Source organism: Pteropus vampyrus, unplaced genomic scaffold (genome assembly GCF_000151845.1).
Source record: "Pteropus vampyrus isolate Shadow unplaced genomic scaffold, Pvam_2.0 Scaffold356, whole genome shotgun sequence".
Classification (NCBI taxonomy): domain Eukaryota; kingdom Metazoa; phylum Chordata; class Mammalia; order Chiroptera; family Pteropodidae; genus Pteropus; species Pteropus vampyrus.
In genome coordinates this window covers 191,856-213,714 of record NW_011889137.1, presented here as the reverse complement: position 1 = coordinate 213,714, position 21,859 = coordinate 191,856, and the positions used below count along the sequence as shown (strand labels likewise).

The window sequence follows — 21,859 nt, the reverse complement described above, 5'->3', positions numbered from 1 at the left end:
GTATGGGACCTCCGCGTCCTCAGGTTTACATAGTGACTTGTGTTTAAAACCACTTAGGTGAGCGTCTGGCTGTTACCTCTGCCATGTTTGAAAAGCTCCTTCTCGGACACCGAGGTATTGACTGCAGCAGGAAAAGACGGGCTTTTGTCACTAGGCCCACAGGGTCATCCTAGAGAGAACAAGCAGAGCACGGGTCAGGGGGCCACCTATGTGCCAGGAGGGACCGTCACTGGCCTCAGGCCCCACACAGCTTGCCACGGGGCCCGTGGGACATGCCCGGCCCCGGCACCTGCCTGGCCCTGGAGCTCCTGGCTCCTGGCGGCCAGAGTGGAGGCTGCACTTGTCTCCCCGGCCACAAAGAGGGCCAGCAGCTTCAGGTACATGTCCACAGCAACGTGCAGGAAGGTGTCCTCCCGGACGGGGGCATCTCCGTCAAAGTACGGGAGGAGGCTGAAGGGAAGAGGTCACAGAGGTAAGTGGCAGTCAGCACAGAACAGTTACGGCTCCCTCTCCCACCTGGGTGGAGACCCACAGTAGTGCCGAGACACGGGGCTGGGGCGGGCAAGCGCGTGGGCCCCGTGGGGGCCGCAGGGCCGTCACCTGTAGAAGGCGAGTGGCAGCATCCTGACGTGCTGGTCGGGGGCCAGGCGGAGGAGGACACGCCCCAGGCCGGCATCTGCAATCCGAGGGGTCAGTGTCTCCAGGGGCCCCTCGTGTGCCTCTGGGAGCCATGACGGCCCGGCGGCACCCTGGGGTCCTTGGCACCCCACCACATTCTCTGGTTGTTTAAATGAGCTCATGCTGCATTTATCCTGACTGAAGCGGGGTTCACGTGCTTTGCACAAAGATAATCATTTGAAAGTTGCTTCTGAAGAGGTAAAGCGTCAGGGGTCCTAGCCTGACTCTGGTGGGTCACCTGCGTCCTTAGCCAATGGCCGGTAACTAGGACAGACACGGGTCATCCATTCGCTTTCAGGTGTCCTTGGATTTCTTACCTGTCTCGGTCAACTGGAAGAGCTGCAACCAGGGTACGTTCCTCTCCTGCAGACACCCCAGGATCTCGGCGCACACGCCCACAGCCTTCAGGAAGTCGGCAGCCTGTGGCCACAGAAGAGGGACCATGACTCAGATGAAAAGTGTCTGCAGAGCTGGACGCGTGGGGCAGGGGACGACCCCATCACAGAAACAACACCGATGGGAGCCCTTCCCAAGTCTGAGTGCTGATGCCCCATAGGCCTCCAGAGGACGGGGCTCGGGCAGGAGGAGGCGACCAGGGGTCCTCAGTGCCCAAGTTCAGAACAGAGGCTCGTGGTCTAGGTGTTGCCACTTGAGTGAGCACCCGACTCTCCTGAGAACCCTTCAGAATGGGCTTCCAGAGCCCCACCCTGACTCTGGAGGTCTTCAGGGAACGGGACCTGTGATTTCAAGCACCTAGACGTCCACCCACAGCGAGGGCTGACTTACGTGTGGGGTCAGATGTGACGACACCAGGCCCATCAAGGAAAAGAAGAACAGGAAAACCAACAGCTGCAAATGCGGACGGGGACACTGAGAACATCGCTGCCTGTGCCTTCTGTTCCCGCCCAGTGACCCCAACCCAGGGGCGCACGTGTCCCTCCTCGGCATCTGCAGGTCTGGGTCTAAGTCGCTCCTTTAAGTCGATCTCAGGGAGAAAACTTTCCGATCCCTTCTAAACAATTTAATTGAGAATAAAGCAGCACTGCCCGGGTCATTTCACGCTTATCTTTAAGCGACGGCAAAGCGACAGCAGTGAGGGACCGGCTGTGCCAGCTGCCCAGCCTCACTCCCCGTCCAGAAGTGTCTACACCCCGGAGACGAACCCACAGGCAGGGGCCCCAGGGGCATACCCCGCTGTGTGGGGTCTCTGTGGACCCTGTCCCCTCGGCACACCTGGGGACTCTGGAGTCATTCACAGCCCTTTAGACACACACAACCTGAACGCACACTTGGAAGAACCTCTGGAGGTTGCTTACTGTAGGTTATAATTACCAGAAAGACTAGGCTCGGCAGGGGCCTCGGCTGTCAGGCGGGCGCTGACGTGCCGAGCTGACAGGACGCTCGCGTTTACAGAGCCAGCGGCTTAGCGGGGGAGAAGCTGGTGGGAGCGCCACAGGGCTGGCTGTCCACTAACTCACGGGCGCCCCTCCCCTGAGTGAGGGGCTCCGAGTCCAGAGTTCAGACCGGCCCCAGGCGCCAGCTGCCCCACCCTCCTCGCACCGCCCTGTCTCGGCAGCCTAAGTGCACGCAGACCGCAGACCGAGCTACGGAAATGGGGCACAAAGCTTCCACTGGACAGCAGACGGCCCCGCCCTGGGTTGTGGCAAACATAATGCTAACTAGAAACACTTCAAAACTGAAACGTAAGGCACTCTTTTTACCAGTGAACTTGAGAGTCAGTCTTATTAAACCTATAAACCCAGTAAGTTTCACTTCTGAATAAAGTGACAAGAACTGCAAACTTGCCGTCCGTCCTCAGAAAAGCTCAGTGCATTTAGGTGAACCCTGAGAAACAGCGCTGATCAGAACACGGACACGAGCTTGCCAGGAAAAGGAAAAGTGGAAGAATTCTCTCCTTGCCTCCTCCCCCTGGCAGACCAGCTTCTCCAGGCCGATCCGGTTTGCTTCCCCGGCTCGTTGAATTGCGAAGTACAGCGCGGCAGCAGAGACCCAGGCCGGGCGTGGTGCGGGGGACGCTGGAGATGCTGCGTCAGGGGAGAGGAAGCTGGGAGGTAAAGAGATGTGTCATCACAGGAGCCTCACCACCATGTCGCCACGAAAACCTAAAGTCCTCATTCCTGTAACTGTCCCGATGTCAGTCCCGCCCACCCCCAGTATGGCTGGAGAGGAGCTTCAGAGCCGGCAGAGGCCAAGTCTGCAGAGGCCAAGTCTGCAGAGGCCAAGCCTGTGTCACGGGCTCGACCTTGGTATAGGACCGTTTCCGGCTTGCTAGCATGCCTCTGTGCCGAGGACACGGTGAAGCAGGAAGGCCTGGTGAGGCGCCTGGTCCGAACTGCCTGAGCTTTGAAAGGAAGTCATGGGTCACAGGCTCGTCACCCAGGGTGCAGCACCCGGACCCTGGTGCACCTACCCTCCTGCTTGCTCAGCCCTACTGACCGCAGTCTGATGCTCAAAAAGGCGCCCCAGCGGCTCACAATGGCTGGAAGCTACTGGTGGAGTTGCACAGCGACTTAGGAGACTGACATCTGCTGCGTCTCTGTGGACTTAGGGTTGGTGGGCGGGACTCACTCTGATCTTCTAAGAGTCCCAGGACCCCAAACCCCGACCCTGCTGGGAGACGCAGGTGCCCACTAGGGATGAAATCTCACGTCACAGAGATGTAAGGAGGCTGGAGACCAGCAGTCCTTCTGATCACCTCTAAGCACACGTCACCCCTAAGTCCAGCAGGACACTGAGGACTTGAGCCTGGCAGTCCGCGGGCCCACTCTGGAGTGAGGGGAGACGGCAGGTGGCCAGGAAGCCTCAGCATGGTTTAACTAGTTAATTAGGCTGGACTCTCTCCCAGAATGTTCTGGAACTTCTCAGGAGCCTGTGAGCTCAGTTCTTCCCCAGCCCGCAGGCCCCTTGAGCACCCAGCGCCGGCACCCACCTCTGGGCGAACCGCTGGGCCTCGTGCAGCCTCTGCAGCTCTCGGGGCAGGGGGCCCGGGACGCACCTCCAGCGACAGCGGAGCTCGCGTTCCAGGCGTGGCCACCACAGCTCCCGGAGAGAAAGATCACACGTCAGCACGTCCGGGTTGACTGTGCTCGTGACCACGGCAGGTCAGGGGGAGAGATGGGTGCCAGCCCCAACGCTTCATGACGTCAAGGGCAGGCTCACGTACCCCGGTTAAGGCTCGGAGCCATTCCACGAGGCACACCCCTCCCCATGCGCAGAGGACACTGGACTGGACGGGAAGGCCTTGCCTGAGGGTCACCCTGTGTGTGTGCAGCTGGCCCCTCTGCCCAGAACTGGGTCCAGCCCTCCAACATCCTACTCGGGTGGGTGTGTTACAAACAGCACAGCTGGCTTCCAGGGCATTCCGCCCAACTGAGCCAGAGGCTCCGGCTGGGCTGGAGCGTGTGGCTGTGGGGGAGGAGGAGAGGACGCACGCCCTCGATTCTGGCACGTCTGCTCACACGAGGGCCGGCAAGTCCCGAGACAGCAGCTGGGACGGCGGCCGGAGCAAACGGCCTAGATCTTGGGACGGCATGGGCGCTCATGCCCAATTGCAGCCGATGCAGGATGACAGCACGTGGCTGAACAAGCCTTTTGCTGTTTTCAGGTCTCGATGCTTCCTGAGGGGCGCAGGGATGCAGGCAGGGGACCTGTCACCCCCCCCATCACGTCCTCATATGTCCTTCTTCCCCCCACTGTTCCCAAAGCACAGCAACTAGAGTGAGGGTTAAGTGGGGTAAAGGACATGTCACCGGGAAGCCCCAGGTGGCCCTGAGCTGCTGGTGACACCCCGAGGGCGGCTGGGCCTACCAGGGCGGAGGTCAGAACCAAAGGGCACTCGGTCTGGCACAAGGTCAGGGCCAGGTTGGCCGCCAGGGAGGGGTCTCTGCATCGTAAGCAGGCGTTGAGCAGTCCCTGCAGAAGGGAATGTGCCAGAAGTTTAGCGGTTTCACGTGGGCCCTGAAATGCTGGCTTCACAGTGCCACCAGATGCGAGGAGCCGGGGGGTCTGAGCAAGCACGTGGGAGGTGCAGAGGGAGAGGGACTTACCCGGAAGAAGTGGACGATGACCGCGTGGGTCAGGGTGCCTCCGTGCAAATACAAGTTTCTCTGCAAAACAGTTCAGTCCAGTGAGAAGGGACCAAGAGGGCGCGGGACAGCATCTGCTCAGAGGGCTGAGCTGTTGGGGAAACAGCTGTGAAGACAGCGGCCTGGTCACAGCACACACTGTCAGGAACCGTCCCCACTCACTGCCTCTGCACATGGCTCCCTGTGCGCCAGACCCCCGCCTGCCAGCTCGTGCTAACGCGGGCTGCAGGAAGGCAGGGCGGCCTGGCGGCTCAGCCTGCACGTCTCTGCTGTCCTTGGACCTCCTCTGACAGCTTCCAACAGCATCTGGCAACTCCGAGGAAAACAGCCTTTGGTACAAATGTAAACTTGCTACGTCCCCTCTGCTTCCCGGGTCCCCTTCTATGGATCTGCCTGACTGGATGGAACCTTAGTTCACTCTCGTGATACTTGTGCATTTCTGAAAACCAGGAAAACACATCACCCTTCTGTCCCAAGGTCACTTGCCCTGTACCTACCAGCTCAGAGTTGACCAAGTGGAAGAACTCGTCACAGTTGGGGGCAGCTGGCTGCTCTGCCCGGGGGCTACTGACAAGAACAGACGGGGGCAGGCCAAGCAGGATCCTTGGAGAGAAGGCACTGTGTCCACGGCGGAGGCATGGCTGCCTCTGCTTCCCGCGAGCACCTCGGGTCTGCAGCCCCGCTGTCCCCACGAGGGCTTGTGCTCAGCACCTGGGCCCCACCGCAGACACTCAGAATGTGTCACCCAAAAGCCAAATCGCAAGTTGTGGAAGAACCAAGTGCAAGGACACACCGGTCTAAGAGAGCAGCGCCCCCCTCCCCGGAACAGAAACGGCATCGTGTCACTGTCGTTAAGTGCGGCCGCGTGACATCTGAGACCTCGGGTCTCCCTGTCTTGACGAGAGTTCTTTTAAGTTGTGTCTTTCAGTGGACAGATTCCTGAGTCTGAGCAGGAGGCTTTAATCCCAAGTGCTCTCTACAGCCCTAGGCCCTGCTGTCTCTGAGAACCCCAAGGAGGTGCCGGCATGGGCTGGGGAGCAGGGGGCGCACGGTGCTGTTACCGTCTGTACATGAGTAGCTCCCGCTGTCTCTGAAGACGGGAGGCCACATCCCACCCGCTTGCCAGAGCTTGGAGCCGTCTGCGGAAAATCCTGAAAAGGAAGTGCCCCCCAGCGGGGGAAGGGCCATGGGGTGCCGCTGGGCCCTGCTCCAGGTCGACCACCATCTCCTGGAAAACAGCAAGGCCAAGGCGCTCGCATACTTTCATCTGTTCCCAGACACGAAAACAGAGTCCTTGGGGCTTCTGTCAGTCCCAGTGGGGACCCTGAGATGGGCCTGGGAGGGAGGGCTCTACCAAGGCTAAGAAGAGCAAGTGGCACAAGTCCTTATCACTTGAAAATCATTGGGAAATTGCAAAAATTTGCAAAAATATGACTAGAACAAAGGACACCTTCACTCGGCTTCACTTACAGCTGACATTTTACCCCATTTCTCATTTGCTCTGTCCCCGTAGTGTATGTGCACACACCTGAGGGTGAATTACATGCAAGGCAGGTACACAGCGAGCACCTGGTAAACGTGTGACACCGGCACACATCTCCTGCACACGCTGATGCGGAGAAGCAGCCACGCGCCCCGTCATCACCCGCCACGCACGACTCATACTGTGCCTGTCCCTCCGTCACGCCCTTCCACATCAGTATCACGGACATGGACGGCAAGAGGTCAAGATGAGGGGCGGGGAATAGGGTTTCTTTTTTGTAGGGTTTTTACAAGTTTGTAAGTAAATTCTCCCAAGTACTCCAAAGCACACCCTCCACGGTCTCCCTTCCATTCCGCACATTTTCTAAAGAGCGGCAGCAAGTTCACCGCCAGGAAGCGAACACCGCACTGGACCCTTGCACTAGGGGGCCGCGGAGACGGGCGGGGCCTTGGCCTGCGATCTGACGCAGAGCTCACGCTCAGGGATGACTTGGTGCCCCGGAGAGGGCTGAGGAGAGCGACGCGCCCCTGCCGCCTGAGGCACCAAACGACACTGGGACAGAGCAGTCTTCTGACCTCCAAACCCCGCAAGCTTGTGACCCTGCGCCAGGGCCTGCGCCAGACAAATGGACCAGAACAAGTGGAGCAGCGACCGCGTCGTGAGCAACACCAGCATTTCTTAATCGCCTCTGTTTTCAGATTTCAATGTCCCAAAGCCTGGAGGTGATTCCAGAAATACAGCTCTTGTGCCTGTCCTTTCACGACGTTCCCTGGGTTCACTCACAGAGCACACTGTCGCCCTGGCTCTGCCATCGTGTGCGTCACGTCAGTTTCCATCCTGCTCAGTTGCCTGGGGCCCGTTACGGACATTCATAGTATCTCACAGGTGTCCCGAAGCGGTGAACACACCGCGTGTCGCATCTTCTAACTCACCTGCAGCCTGGAGAGAATATCCCGATTCCACGTGCAGCCCCCAAGAACCAAACCAGAATCCTCCGCGTGCTCGCGACTCTGTGAACTGAAACGCAAACGCAGGGAAAGCCTGAGTGTCTCCCCACTGTGCTGAGGTCCCTGCTTCTCTTCCTGTCTCCAGCGGTGCGTGGCCACAAGGCCAAGGCGGCACTGGGGACCACTGACGCAGTAACCAATAAACCGTAAAACCTGTGACCCAAGACTCGCCACCCCCATCCAGCAACACAGAGCAACAATCACGAACCATGACCTGGTAGGAGTTCTCCCAAGAACGCAAAGTTGGTTAAAAATCTGAAAATGATACATATATCAATGGAATAAAAACCAAAAACCACAGGATCATCTCAATATACACAGACAGAACTCAACGCTCTTCATGATTAAAAACGCACAACGAACTGGTAGATGGGAACTTCTTCAACCCGATAAAGGGCATCGATGACAAACCACGGCTGACGTCACACGTAACGAGGAAAGACTGGAACTTTCCTCCTAAGGACAAAGTCGCCTCTCATTGCTCCCACTCAGCACTACAGTGGAGGTTCCAGCAAGAAAGAGAAGGAAAGGCATTCAGGTAGAAAGGAAGGAAAAATTAAACCATCTCTATTCACAGATGACATGATCTAATATATAGAAAACCCTAAAGAACCCACAATAAAAAAGTATAAAAGCAAATCAATTAGTTCAGTGAATTGTAGGATAGGAAATCAACACATAAAAATCAGTTATATTTCTACACACTAGCAACAAGTAATCCAAAAATGAAATTAAGACAATAACCTCATTTACAATACTGTTAAAAAGAATAAAATACTTAAGAATAAATTTAACCAAGGAGGGGCAAGACATATGCTTCAAACTACACTGTTGGAAAAAATTTTAAAAAGCCCTAAATAAAGGTAAAGACACCCATGTCCATAAATAGGAAAAGAGCGTTAAGATGGCGATGCCACCTAAATGGATCTACAGATACAACGCTGCGCCATCAGAATCTGGCTGATTTGTAGACATTGACAAGCTGACCCTAGATTCAGATGGAATTGCAAAGAACCCGGAATAGCCGTGACGATTTTGAAAAAGAACCAAGTCGGAGGCCTCGTATTTCCCAATTTAAACCTAAGTGCGAAACTACAGTAACAACACAGTGTGGGGTCGACACGTGGACCGACACGCGAGCCCAGAAATGAACCCTCACGCATGCTGGGCTGATTTCTGACGAGGGTGCCAAGACCGTTCAGTGGGGAAAGGACAGTCTCCTCGACGAAAGGTGCTAGGAAAAGTGGACATCCCCATGCGGGAGCAGCACTGGGTCCCTGACATGCGCCATCCACAAAACGTGACTCGAATGGGTCAAAGTCCTAAGTGTAAGATCTAAGGCTAAAAACAAGTGAATTGGGCGTCACGAAAATGTTAAAGTTTTGTGCATTAAACTACTCCACCGAGGGAGTGAAAAGGTGACTCAGAATGGAAGCGAACATGTGACTCACTCATCCAACAAGGGCCTGCTGTCTGGAACACACAAAAAACAACTTAGTAAAACAAATAACCCGATTACAAATGGGCAAGGGATCTGAGTAGACGTTTTCCAAAGAAAACACACGAATTCAACAAATGAAAAGGTGCTCAGTGTCATTAGCCATAGAGAAAAAACACATCAAAACCGTAAATGACGTACGTCACTGCACATGTGCTAGGAAAAGCAAAGTCAGGTAACCAGTGCTGGTGACAACGAGGAGGAGCTGGCACTCCCACAGGCTGCTGGGAACACGAAGGGGCATTAGCGTCCCTGACCTGTGGCAGAAGTCCAGCAGCGTGTCGACAAGCACGGTGCATGCTGTTTCGAGGTCGCCGTCGCAGCCGCCTGCAGCAGATGGCTCGGGCAGGAAACGCTCGTGGATGGCCCAATGGTGGAAATGCCGCCTGGCAGGGAACAGTGAAGTCCGTGCTGCGAAAGGCCACCGGCCAGGGGTCCCGGAGCCGGGAGGGGAGCCCACAGTGAGGGCAAGCACCAACGGGGGCCAAGGGTCCCGGAGCTGCAGGAAGGCCCTCTACCACGATCACGGTCCCCTTAGGGCCACCCAGCTGGGCAACTGCCGGGGCTCGCTTGCTGAGCTGGGGAACAGAGGCTGAAGAGTCCGCCAGGCTTTTGTGACCTGCCCCCAGGTCCAACAGCGAAGGTGTCAGGTCTGGACAGGAGCCCACAGGAAAGGTCTGAGGAAAGACGGACTGCAAACCGCCCACACTGCAGTGTGAGGAAGGCCGCACCGGACGCAGCTCCAACACCGCGAGGGGGCAAGTGGGCGAGGGGCCGGGATGACGAGGGCTCGGGCTGCCCCTGGCACCCACGCGGGCACATCCGAGTGTTGCTTGTGACTCAAGAAGAAAAGGAGGGAAATGCCAGCCCAGGTCTGAACACAACCTTCACACGCAGGGGCTCAGGGTGAGTTAAAGGGTCAGGACCCTCACATCAGAAGAGAGAGGTGAGAAAGGGAGGGGACCCCCGGACACGTGAGCGTGTGCATAAAGCACTCCCACGGCGGGCGTGCAAACCAGAACAGAAAAACGAAAAGCCATTTTCTTGGAAAAAGCAATTAGTTGCTGTTTTTATCGCCACAGCTGTGTCTCTACCTGTTCCGTCCAGAACCTGACCCTGGGAGACGAGGGTGGGGACAGGCAGCACGTGCGTGTGCGGGAGGGTCTCTGGGCACGCGGCTGCCCCCTTGGGATCCTATCCCCCATGGGGCTCCCCGTAGCACATTTTTTTCTCCCTGCCCTTCACCTTGACTTCTGCACCCCCAAATCCAGGGGCCCAGCCTTGATTTAGCTACTCCTGGTGCCACCACTCAGGGCCAGTGCTCTACGTGGCACGTGTCCAGCCCTCTGCCCCCTCAGCAGGCTGAGTCTGCTCTTCCCATACGGATGATGGACACAGGGCCACCGACGAGGACGCTCGCGGGCTCCCGCAGCAGGACTCAGCACGGTCGGGCCCCCCCGCCGCGGCCCCTCACACACGCAGACTTCCCTGTGCCCACCTCGGGGACGGGTATTCGCTGCCCCTGCTGCCCCGCCCCAGGCTTTCTCTCTCACGGCCCAGTCTGCTGTCTTCCCGGGCGCCCCTCCCACTAACCCATCCCCTGCTTGTCCCCAGGCCCACACAGGTGTACAAGTGTGTGTGCCCCGGCACCAGACTGCCCGGTTTGCAGTGTTGGGGGAGGAAGTGCCAGTGGAGAGTCCTGTGTGTCTCACACGCGCCTGTCTGCCGCGCGAGCAGGCTTATCTCATTTATGCTGCATCCCCAGCTTCTAGAACATTCTAGAAGTGTCCAGCAAATGGGAGGTCAATAAATGTGTCTTGAAGAAAGGAATGGATGAATGAAATTGTACTCATAGCTAATACGCTAAACTAAACGTTTGATTGAGGATATGACAGAACTCGAGATTTAAGACAATGTAGGAAACTATGCAACGTTTTAAAGGGCAGAACGCTTTAAACACTTACCTGTCCATATCTGAAAGAGAATCCATGTCAGGGCGAATTTCCAGTTCCAGCTGTAACCAGTCTCTGTAAGTTAACTGAGAGAAAAGGGCCGGCTCAACACCACAGCGACGACAGACACAGGCCAAGTGTGTCGCTACTGTGCCGACGCCGCAGCCGAAGTGAATCGCACAGGATGGTGCCCTCACTCGTGTTAGGGTCCCTGTCCTCAAGCTGTCCCCGCCGCTGGACTGCGGCACTGACACCGGGCCTGATGGAGAGCTGACGTGCTGCTCAACTGAACCCTGACATGGAGCTGACCGAGGCGGGGCGTCCTGCTGGCTCGGGTGGTTCCCCCGGGCGTCCGCGGACCTCCGTCTTCTGCTCAGCGACACCTAGTCCCTGGAGCTCAGTGACCAGCCAAAGAGTAGACTTGGTACACTACATGCTTCCAGCATCCACAGGGCGGACTTCTTGTTTTAAAATTCTTGGAGCGGTTGCACACATCAGCATGGACCTCACATTGCATGCAGGAAAGCACGTCGTAGAAACGTGCATGCAGCAGGTCCCAGCAGAGTGAAGGCCAAGGGTGGGTGGCACGCAGCAGCGCTCTGCTCAGGGACACGTGCAGTAAAACCAGGAGGGGCGAAGCCGCGGTGACACAGAGCCGACGCGGGCTCGGCGGCACAGCTGAGGCACCGGCTGAGCTCCATGTCATTGCCGCCCCATAGAGGCCGTCGGACCTCGCATGTAACTGGTAGTTGCCAGAGAATAGAAAAAAATTGAAAACAATAAGCCAATTGAGAACTTTCTCTCTGAAGACTAAGACAAGCAGGCAACCATCCAAGAATAAGTGAAGCTTGTGACAGGCGGTACGGACGGGTGGCGTGTGCACGTGGGCGGGGGCGCGCCAGGGGCTCCCAGTGGCTGCACTCCAAAAGGCCAGCACCAAACAGATCCTGGCGGATGTAAAGGACATTTTTATCCACCCTTAAAGTTCTCTGCAAACTGTGACTGTCGGGGGAAACTGGGCATCTTTCTCTCTGGTCTCCTACACTGGCATATGAACCAACAATGATCCCTAGAAGTTTCCACCAAAGCCACGTCAGCGCTGCTCGGGCGCCCCAGGCCAGGAGCCCGCAGATCTGCACCTGCGCACCCGAGAGCCGGCGAGGTGAGAAGCAAGGAGGGGACAGGGGACCTACATGAAATCCTTTCTCCTTCAGCAGCTCCTGGAAGGTTCTGTGTCTCCAGAGACGGAGGGCAGCTTGCTGCCAGTCTGCAGGGGGCGGGTACAAAGACCTCCAGGGAGGGCTGGCTGCGTCGCCCCAGGAGAGGGGGTCTCGGGCTTCTGAGAACAATCTGAGCACAGTGAACTGAAACTGAAAGGGGGCGACGTGTTCGCTGTGAGAGGTTGAGGATGCACGCGCGACCGGCCAGGCCCGGCAGAGACCCTGTGTCACCTGCTGGGGCCTCGGCAACCTCGCGCGGGGCGAGCTGTCCAGTCACAGACTGCGTCCGGGCGAGGAGCCCTCAGGGAGGGCTTGGTGCATGCGGGCAAGTCCTCTTGGGCTGCGCGCTGGGAAGCTGAAGTGCTGGATCCCAGCCCCTTCTGCTGGGTGGTGCCGCCCCGCAGACTTCGCTGGCACTGAAAAGTGTGCCCATTGGATAAGCTGACCGGGGATGTGCTAAGGTGACATTGCCCCGTATTTACTGAGGACCATGGGGACAGCGCTGGGTCACACAGTAAGTGGAACTGGAAAGTGGAGCTGGGGACCTCCCCGTCTGGACTCCTACGCTTTGCTCCATGCTTTAAAATTCGGAGATCTGGGACTAAGCTCCAACGACCAAGAGTCTGTGCCTTTAAAAGCCTCTCAGTTGATACTACTGTGGAGCCTGGACTCGAGAACCAGGTTTAAACCTCACCAGGGACGTTCCCTAAGAACCCGCGGAAGGAGGAACACCGGTTCCGCCACGACCTCGCCTTCACTTTCGATGTTTAAGATTTCTAGCATGCATCTTTCAGTATCTCGTCTTCTACTGAATGTAACAAACATTCAGTAGACGAGGGAACTCTAAAGGAAATTTGGCATTCTTTAAACGGGGACATACTTTTTATGAATATTTATTTTTTAATTCACTTGTTTTATAAACATTAGCATATGCTTCTTTAAGAATAGAGAGGGCACCTGTAGTTGTTGTCTTACACCCCTCATTTGAACACAGAGAACAGAGGAAAGGCAGTGTTTGGCCCGAGCAGGCAGCTGAGGCCGCTCCTAGGAAACAGCAGGTGAATAACGGAGCAAGGGCCTCGGACTCCTGCAGAAAGCTGCAGACTCACAGGGGGACGGAAGAAAGGACCCGACAGACCTACCTTTTTTATAAGGCCTGGCGATAAACAGCTGTACCAAGTGTCGTGTGACCGAGATGGAAACTTACACAAAGAGTAAGAAATTGCCGCCGTACAAAATCTGAAAATAGAAAGCAGAAATTAAAACGCACAAATGTGATCCATGCACAATAAGGGATGGAAGAAAAGTCCAAATGTCACAAGTGAACTGAGAGCATTTGAAACCACGTGGCCTGATGTCAGTTCTTGGCTTCAGCCCTCTGAGCACTGGGAAGCAGCCCCCACGGCACAGCGTCCAGCCTGAGCTCTGTCCATACCGAAGGCAGAGACTCAGAAGATGTGTGAACACTTGGACTCTGCAAATAAGGGCTTGCTTTCTCTGCAGAAAGACCCACGACGAGGACAAAGGAGATGTCGGGAGAAGTGGTGGGGGTAAAAGGGCTTCCGTGACCCCCAGGGTCAGCAAATAGTCACGTCCTCCTAAAGGGGTACGTGGAGCCAGAGAGAGGCATGCTCAGCTTTACACACAGCCTCACGGCAGCCCCTGCTCAGCCCTAGTTGGCTGTGAAGTCGGGGGAAGAGAAGCGGGCGGAGTCAGGCAATTGGCAAGGAAGAGAGTGGGGGGGAGGATCCCTACAGGACTGACTCCCACTGGGGACTGACTGGTGTTGCAAAAATACCATGGTGGGTCCTGGGCCATCTGCCTCTTGGCTGCACCCCAGGCCTGGCGCAGTGAGGGCCCAGTGGGGTGTAAGCCGGCAGATGCGCAGGGTGACCTCAGAACCCTCTAGGAGAGTGCGCCTTTGGACAGGGCACCCCCATGTAGAGTCTGCCCCTGGGGAACAGCACAGCGCCAGGATGCTGGGTAGAGCAAGCCAACCCCTGACCCCGAGAATGCTGGGCAGTGGACAAGGACACTGCAGTCCGGGGTCAACGTCTTCAACAGCAGGTTAACAAATAAGTACGATCTCATTTTTATAAACAAAGAAATAAACACAAATACACACAAACAAGACTCTAGGAGGATACACAGCAAAATGGTAAAGAGTGACAATCTGTGGGCAGAGTGGGGACCAGCAGCCAAGGCGGAGGACGCACCCACCTAAGGCAAAAGAGGGTGGACTCCTTGGTCCTGCAGGTCAGGAGGCTGCTGAAGAAGTCGGGGATGGACAAGCCCCTGGCAGGGGCAGGAGGGCTCACATGCACATCCGAGAACGCAGGCCCGGCCTCGCCGAGGTGGACAGCCAGGGCGGCCAGCCCCAGCACGTGCGAGGCACTGAGGCTCGGGCCCTGAGCAGAAGAGACCAGTGGTGTGCGGGCTGCGGGGCGAGGCCCGCTTCCCCCTGCACAGGCGGCAGCCCTACCTGGTGGCGGAGCAACTGGCAGAGCCTGGTGAGCACGGCGGGGAGCAGCCTGTGTCCACACGTGGCCGTCACAAAGCGGGCGGCCCAGGAGCCCTGCCTGCAGAGACAGTGGCCAGTCTTGGTTCTGCCCAGCCCTCCGACTGAGTCTGGGGGACGAACAGTCAGCATGGGAGGCCTCAGAAAGAACCAGGCCATTCCCCAAAGAGCGGGGTCTCCTGTGGCAATGCTCCACTTCTGCCATATCCCCACCGGATAAACGTCACTGGCACAGCAGGAAGCCAGAGGACTAGGGACTGCCAGCCTCTCATCCTGGAGCCTGGAGAGGAGGTGTGCTCCACACAGGGCCCACCCAGAGCACCAGGCTGTCCCCAGGAACTTCCCAGCTCTACCTGTCTGGTGGGGCAAAGCTGGAGGCTGCCATTAGGTTCTGACAAAAAGATGTCAGCAGGAGATCCACGACCTGAGAGAAGAGACATGTCACTGAGGGCACCGTGTGTGCACCTGACCTTGTATTGTTCACGCGAACCACACGGGCAGGACCAAAGCAGAAATAAGGAGACCACAATGCAGGCCGCATTCGGAGAGAAAGCTCCCGCGCAAACTGGTACGAGGATCCTCATCCCCACATCCAGGAACATGACAGGCAAGTGTCACACCAACTCCACTCTTGGAATTGTACAGCAGGAAGCAGGCCCAAGAGTAAATACGTTAGGCTTTGGGTCTCTTTAAGGACGTCACGTTAGTACACACACAGGCCAGGGCCACTGACCCTCTCCGTCCTGTCTCCACACACACACCTGACGCGGCGATCAGAGTGCAGAGCGGGCCCATGTGTTCTGTTCTGCCCGCACAACCCTCCCCGCACCGTGCCTTGCTGGCGTCCCGCACACACCTTCTGTTCCCGCTGCTCCAGTTTTGGCACAAGGACACTGAGCTGGACCTTTGTGACCTCAGAGCTGCTGTCGTCTTCGCTGAGGCCCAAGGCAGAGCTGAGTCTCTGGGAAATCACCGCGACTCGGGCAGATATTGCTGCAGATGCAGGGGCTGGTCAGGGGCTGGTCAGGGGCGTGCGGGGCAGGGGCCGAGGGCCGGCTGACCACAGCCACCTAGAGGCACCACTTGCCGTGGACCCTGGGCCACTCAGGGTCCCTCCTGCAGGCGGCTGTGACTAGACTGCTACAAGCATGTGACCCGGACAGACCAGGGCCAGAGGCCTCGCCTGCACCAGGTGAGAGGCCAAGACACCACTTCACTGTCACAAAGCGCACTTTTACTTGGTAATTCCCCATCTGAAGTCACTTGTCGACTCCCCCTCACTGTAACCAAAGGCTCCTCATCCCAGCTGCACAGTGCCTGCCCAGCGCCTGCCCAGCGCGGAGAGCCACAGAGCCTGCGCCAAAGTCGGGCACCCGAGGGGCCGCTGGCCACTGCTCTGCTGGAGCTCAGCTCTGAAGGGGCACGCCGAGGCCAGGCCCCAGGGAGCAGCGGGACTGGGCGGTTTGTTGTGTCTCCCCCGAGAGGCTCTATAGGACAGGGACTGTGCTACCGGGGTGGGGTGAATTCATGACACGCAAAACTGACTAGTTCCCAGGCAAAGGCGGGGCCCATGTGTTGTGCGTTCTGCCTTTTCCGTGGCGGAAACCAGGAGGCACGGGACTGGTCTCACTTCACACGCTGGTGTGCCAGCTCCGTGGTCAGAGCCGCCATGCCCTCCCGGCTCTCAGAAGCAGAGGCCCACACTGGGTGTCACAGGGATTCAGGCAGCTGGGATGCGAAAACCGCACACCCAGGAATGACCCTCAGCCTCCTCCCCGTCGACTGTCCTCCTGGGGGCCGGACAGCAGAATATTCACCTTCTACCATGGCTTTGCGATGGCCTGAATAACCGGGCGGTCTCCCATGCTGACTGAACCCGCCTGCCCGCACACAGCCAGGCTTCTGTGACCAAATGCTGAATTGCGGGAACACGCAGTGGCCACTAGCACAATGAGGGAGTGGCCTGGCTACTGAGCGCCAGCAATGGCCAGGCATGCCTGCCCGGCCCACGAGCACCACGTAGACGGCCCTGCCCGCGCCCGTCCTCACCGTCATACTGGGCGGGGTCTGTCATGGCAGCTCTGAGCTCCTGCAGGGCGGCCGTGAGCGGTCCCAGCAGTCCTTCCGCACAGCTGGGGTCCGCCTTCATTCCCGGACCTGCAGCAGAGGGACGGGGGGTCACTTCAACAACCAGTCCAGACAGGCAACACACACAGCTGCCCACACACCTATCCACACACCTATCCACTTTCACGCACAAAGAGGAGATGATCCCTCCGCCCTGAGGCTCGGTACCAAAGCCTTCGTACACAAGCGCGTCCTGCGCGTCCAGCGCCACAGCGTGCAGAGCACGTGCCTGACGGACACAGGCCAGAAGCCCGGCGCACGGCGCAGGGCGGGGATGAGGAACACCGTGCTATTACTGTTTGCCATGAGATGTTAAAAACAAAACATAAAAATGAAAGACCAAGAATCAGTGTTTTAAAACAAAACAAGTTTAAGTTCTGATGTCACTGGAGAGGACATTAGGTATGCGCAGTGGCCTCACACAGGCTCCCCCCGTGAGTGACACCAGGCAACACAGAACCTCGGGCTCTGTTCTGTGCCCATCGGAGCAGGTTCTAAGGGAGAAAACGTTCTGAAGGCCCCACATGGGGACCACGGGCTGGGGAGGGAGAGCGCGGCCCGCACCGCAGCCCCAGCCCCGCTGTCGTTAGCGTGAGGTCTGGGACCCGCCCTTTGCCCACCCAGGTCGCTGGGCCTCCATGGCTGCTAGAAGTGGCCCCAGCTTGTGAGAGGAGGGCTCTGCCGGACCGAAACAGAAAACACAACTGCTTCTGTGAGCACAGCTGGCCCTGCTGACACGTGAACTAGCCGACACCAGCTGCTTCAACAGCGCTGCTCCTGCCACTTGTCAAGTGACACTGCTGAGGAACCAGGCCTGACAATGCCTCTCAGTCACCTTAGCAGCCAGAGCAGAGTGGGCCGGAACACACCAACAAGTCTGCCCATTGCTCCAATGCTCCAAACACGGCCACCTCACTGCCGCAACCTTTCAGATTTGACCTGGGTCTACGTCGCTGTTCCCTAGAAGCAGAAAGATCTCCAATCCACCACCGAAGAACCCAACTGTCCAGTCAGAGAGCTGTCACAGACCACCATCTGCGACACGCTTCAGTCAACGCTACAGGCCAGGAGCCTCGCTGCTGTGTCTGAGAGGTCACCTAAATTTAAAGCTTGAACTCAGGACAGGCAAAGAGAAGGCAGTCACACCCTCAGTGGGCGCTGAGGTAAAAAATGGTAAAGTGGACTTTGTACAGCATGTGCTGCTTTAGGAAAGTGCTCCATTTGGTAACTTGGGGGCCTCCGACTGGGAGCCTTGGAGCTGATGGCATCACGTTTGGCCCACCTGGTGTCATGTCTGGTGCTAGTGCTGGGCAGTCTCTAAATCCGCAGCTCTGGCTGGACCCAGCATGACCTAACGAAACTAGGGAGGACTGAGGAGTCACGGAGACATCTTGTGGTCAGGCGGTAGGAAGCTGCTCGTCTTGGTAGCTGAAAACCGGTTAACCTTACCTGCTGGCTTCTCTTCAGCCGCAGAGCAGGCTTGGCGGTAGGTGGCGTACAGAGATGGGGGAATTTTATCTGCTCTGGATCGGAAGAAATCATTAAAATCAAGTCAACAATAACTCAAGTTAATTCTTAAGCTTACCATTCCAAAAGACTATCATAAAACAAAAATATGTATAGTAAATCTAAATCATACAACACTGCATACAGCATAAGCCTGTTTCTGCAAAAAACATTCTACACGTGGGTTTAAATGGCTCTTACTGTTTCAGAATAACACGTCATACGTAAACATCTGCCAACAGTGTAGTTGGGTAGAGAGATTACAAATGACATTTACTTCTCTCATTCAAGTTTGGGGAACTTACAAATTTTAAAAGTGAATTTTTATTACTTTTATTGAATAATACTAAAAAAACACCCAATTAACGTCACTAAAAATACAAAGAATTACAGAATCAGTAACGTAATAAGAACATGGGGCGTTTGCAGGGCATAGACTCGCAGCTGGCACTTTCTCAAGACACAGTTCCAAGTCCAAGAACAAAAACCATGGCATCGCCCTCAGAGGAAGAGCCAGGAGTGGCAGCCCAGGTACAGGATGCGTGGACAGTAGCCTGACCTGCAGGACGGGAAGCCTTCACAGGGACAGCGAAGCAGAAGGGTACCCTACCCAATGGTGCCACACACCCGGATGACAACACAAACGGAAGGAAGACACAGCTGTGCTCGGGGTGAGACCTGTCACGGGCACCAGAGTAAGGCAAAGAACACAGCTGGAGGATGCTGCCCAAGGGACTGGAATGCTTTTAGCTTGAAAAGCAGGAACCAGTACAAATATGGACAGTGAATTCACAGAAACGGAGAAATTCACAGAGAAGAAAACTTCAGACATCACGGTCGTCAACATTCTCAGAGAGGCGAGACAAAACACTGCAGCGATGACGTGAGAATGGCTTGCCATGGAAAAGGGCATCCGGTGGCAAAACACTCACTGGAAGGAGAGGCAGGTAAACCTGAAGGAAGGAGAGAGAAACCAAAGACCAGACGTGTAAAATGACAGAAAGAAACATCAGACGACAATCCGAGAGGCCTCGTGTCTGAAACACAGGGCTTCCAAGAAGAGAAAGAGCACGGGGGAGGGAGCCGCCGTGAAATGAGCCGATGGGATGATTAGCGTCAGGGTTGCGTCAAGGACCCAGGAAGGGTGAGCAGAGGTGTGCGAGGTGATCTGAGGGCTACAGAGGAAACGAGATGGGCCATGTGCTGCTAACTATTAAAGTTGGGTGATAGATACTATTCTATTTGTCTTTTAACTTTTCATAACAAAAGTTTTTAAAATATCAGAGAAAATTTCTTTGCACTGAAGGACACAAATTTCTAGGTTAAAAGGCCCATCATGTACCCAGCCCAGAAATAAAATTATACTCACACCAAAACACATTGCTGTAAAATTTCAGAACGTGGGGAAAAAAAGAAAGACACTACCGGCTTCGAGAGAGAAAAACGTGGGGCATGTGCCAAGAATCGCAAATCGTAACAGCTTCTAACATCTCAACAGCAACACGAGAAGCTAGAAATCAATGAAACAATACTTTCCAAAATTGGAAGTGAGGGAAAATCACTTCCAACCTAGGTTTCTGTACCCAACCCAACTACCTAGCAAATGTGAGGGCTGAATAAGGGGCCATGAAAGTTTGCCTCCTGTCCACCCTTTCTTAAGAAGATTCAATAGGATGTGTTCCACCAAAACTAAGGAGTAAATCAAGACAGGATGATCTAGAGTACAGAAAAAAGACAGGTCAGCGCAGGTCAGGGCAAGATGTCCCCAGGTGCTGTCAAAGGAAGATGCTAGGGCGAAAGCTGGCAATCCGGACCGCAGCAGGTCGGAGGCTCTGTAAGAGATTTCTCCAAGATGCAACTGCTAGAATGCTTGATTCTGAATGACAGGACATCTAGACAACTGGCAGAGTTTGAAGCTGAATCATGATATATATGAGAAAAACTAAGAAGACAAAGATAATTACAAACTCCAGAGAAAACAGAAGGCAAAGTAACTGGATTCCTAATGGTCGACTCCGAATAGTGTTCATATAGCCTTAAAAACAAACAGTAAATGCTGAATTTTTAAAAACTATTATATGAAGGACGGCTATTTGTTGGAAGAAAGCGAGATCGTCGTCCTGCACAGCAAAAGTCAATTGCTATTGCCTAAAACGGAAAAAACGATAAGCAGCAAAATAAAAATGCTATTTAGAGAATGGAAAGAAATATCAAAAAATCAATTAAGAGTTGAAAATAGTTGCCCCCAGAGAGAAAGAAGTAGCTGGGAGGGGTGGGGAGTAGCTGTTTTTCTGAAGAAATGTTGTAGAATTATACGGTTCTTTTATCTATATCCATATTTAACTTTGACAAAACACTTTTTTAAGACTAGAGATAAATGTCAAAAAATTAACCAGCTATACCATGCAAAAATACACACACACACACACACACACACACACACACACACACACACACACACAGCTGGCATCAATATCAGACAAAACAAAGTAAAAAGACCAAGAGACATTACATGATAATGAATGAAAAAAATACCCAGCAAGAAGGTTACAGTTTGAAGTTACATTTTAACAATCATGAACTTGTTTGCAATTAACGATGTAGCCCTCAAAACATAAAGAGAAATCTGACAGAATTACAAGGAGCAACTGACAAAACCACAGCCACCTCCATAATAAACTGATCACTGGAAGAGAACACAATTTTACAGATTCTACATTTCAGTTTACAGGATGTACAGTTTTTGAGTGTGGAATGTTACAAAGGCTGAGCATAGACCAGGTCCAAGGGGAAGTCGTAAGAGATACAAAAAAACCCGTAAACAAATCATGTTCTTTGAAAACAATGCAATTAAATTAGAAACAATAAAGAAGTTTAGGAGCAAACACCTATATATTTGGAAATTTTTAGAATTCACTTATAACTAACTTATAAATTATGAGACAATCAACAAAGATGGTAAATTATTCAGAACTGAATACTGAAACTTTTGGAAGGCAGCTAAAGTGATACTTAGAAATAAAACTTATTAAGATATGCTTGTATTAAAACACAAGAAAGGTTTTAAAACAATGAGTTAAATAACCAGTTGAAGAAGTTATAAAAAAGAACAACAGAGTAAACCCAACAAAAATAAAAAGGAAATCATATAGATAATTTTAAAAAGGCAGGGATGACAATATCAAAAAGTAGCCACGTGGTAAAATTAATAAAATGCACTAAAACGAACAAATCTTTAATAAGAGGGAGCTGTAAAATAAGGCAAAATCAACACCAGCAGGAATAATTTTTTGAAAAAGGGAAAGTATAGATGGGCGGGGAGACTTTAAAAATCAGACTAGAATATGATGGAACAATGTTACACCAATAAATTTGAAAACTTAGATGAAATGGGCAGTTTTCTAGAAAACTGTTAAAAACACTAACTCAGGAAGAAATAAACCTGTCTAAAGCAATAACCATCTAGGAAACTCAATCAGCAGCTGAAAGTCTCCGCCTCCACGAAAGGCACCAGGAAGATGACTTTTCAGCTGAGTTTTGCCAGACCTTAGGCCACGCGGTCTGTTACACAAACTGTTTCAGCGGGCAGGAGAGAGAAGGCCGCCCAATTCATTCCCTGAGGCGCTAAAACCGGACGCCAAAGCCGCAAGATGAATACGAGAGAGACAGACGCCAAGCCCGAAGTGAAACATCAGTAAACCAAATCTAGCAGCGATGTGGAACAAGTCGGTACCAAGCAGGGGTGCCCTAGGAAGGCAAGGCCA

General features: G+C 54.4%; 1 protein-coding gene across 14 annotated transcripts in view; it reads right to left on the bottom strand.

The window, feature by feature from the left end:
* Positions 1 to 21,859, bottom strand: part of FANCA (Fanconi anemia complementation group A) — a 56,869-nt gene that overhangs the window by 15,829 nt on the left and 19,181 nt on the right. The window contains exons 21-43 of one of the 14 annotated variants that reach the window (XM_023522712.1): positions 18,039 to 18,112; positions 16,512 to 16,619; positions 15,319 to 15,455; positions 14,816 to 14,886; positions 14,427 to 14,523; positions 14,165 to 14,352; positions 13,087 to 13,183; positions 12,902 to 12,988; positions 11,918 to 12,094; positions 10,737 to 10,810; positions 9,030 to 9,158; positions 7,200 to 7,284; positions 5,846 to 6,012; positions 5,282 to 5,387; positions 4,746 to 4,805; positions 4,507 to 4,611; positions 3,629 to 3,738; positions 2,599 to 2,743; positions 1,465 to 1,527; positions 996 to 1,098; positions 601 to 676; positions 294 to 450; positions 77 to 169 (exon numbers count right to left, since the gene is read on the bottom strand). In XM_023522712.1, the coding sequence (XP_023378480.1) occupies positions 77 to 169; positions 294 to 450; positions 601 to 676; positions 996 to 1,098; positions 1,465 to 1,527; positions 2,599 to 2,743; positions 3,629 to 3,738; positions 4,507 to 4,611; positions 4,746 to 4,805; positions 5,282 to 5,387; positions 5,846 to 6,012; positions 7,200 to 7,284; positions 9,030 to 9,158; positions 10,737 to 10,810; positions 11,918 to 12,094; positions 12,902 to 12,988; positions 13,087 to 13,183; positions 14,165 to 14,352; positions 14,427 to 14,523; positions 14,816 to 14,886; positions 15,319 to 15,455; positions 16,512 to 16,619; positions 18,039 to 18,112 (2,509 nt within the window). Of the gene's footprint in view, positions 1 to 76; positions 170 to 293; positions 451 to 600; positions 677 to 995; positions 1,099 to 1,464; positions 1,528 to 2,484; positions 2,744 to 3,628; positions 3,739 to 4,506; positions 4,612 to 4,745; positions 4,806 to 5,281; positions 5,388 to 5,845; positions 6,013 to 6,274; positions 7,124 to 7,199; positions 7,285 to 9,029; positions 9,159 to 9,236; positions 9,465 to 10,736; positions 10,811 to 11,917; positions 12,095 to 12,175; positions 13,184 to 14,164; positions 14,353 to 14,426; positions 14,524 to 14,815; positions 14,887 to 15,318; positions 15,456 to 16,511; positions 16,620 to 16,671; positions 17,550 to 18,038; positions 18,113 to 18,722; positions 19,049 to 21,859 lie in introns of those variants that run through there. The other 13 variants (XM_011379131.2, XM_023522713.1, XR_002777001.1 and 10 more) reach the window with 13 other exon arrangements.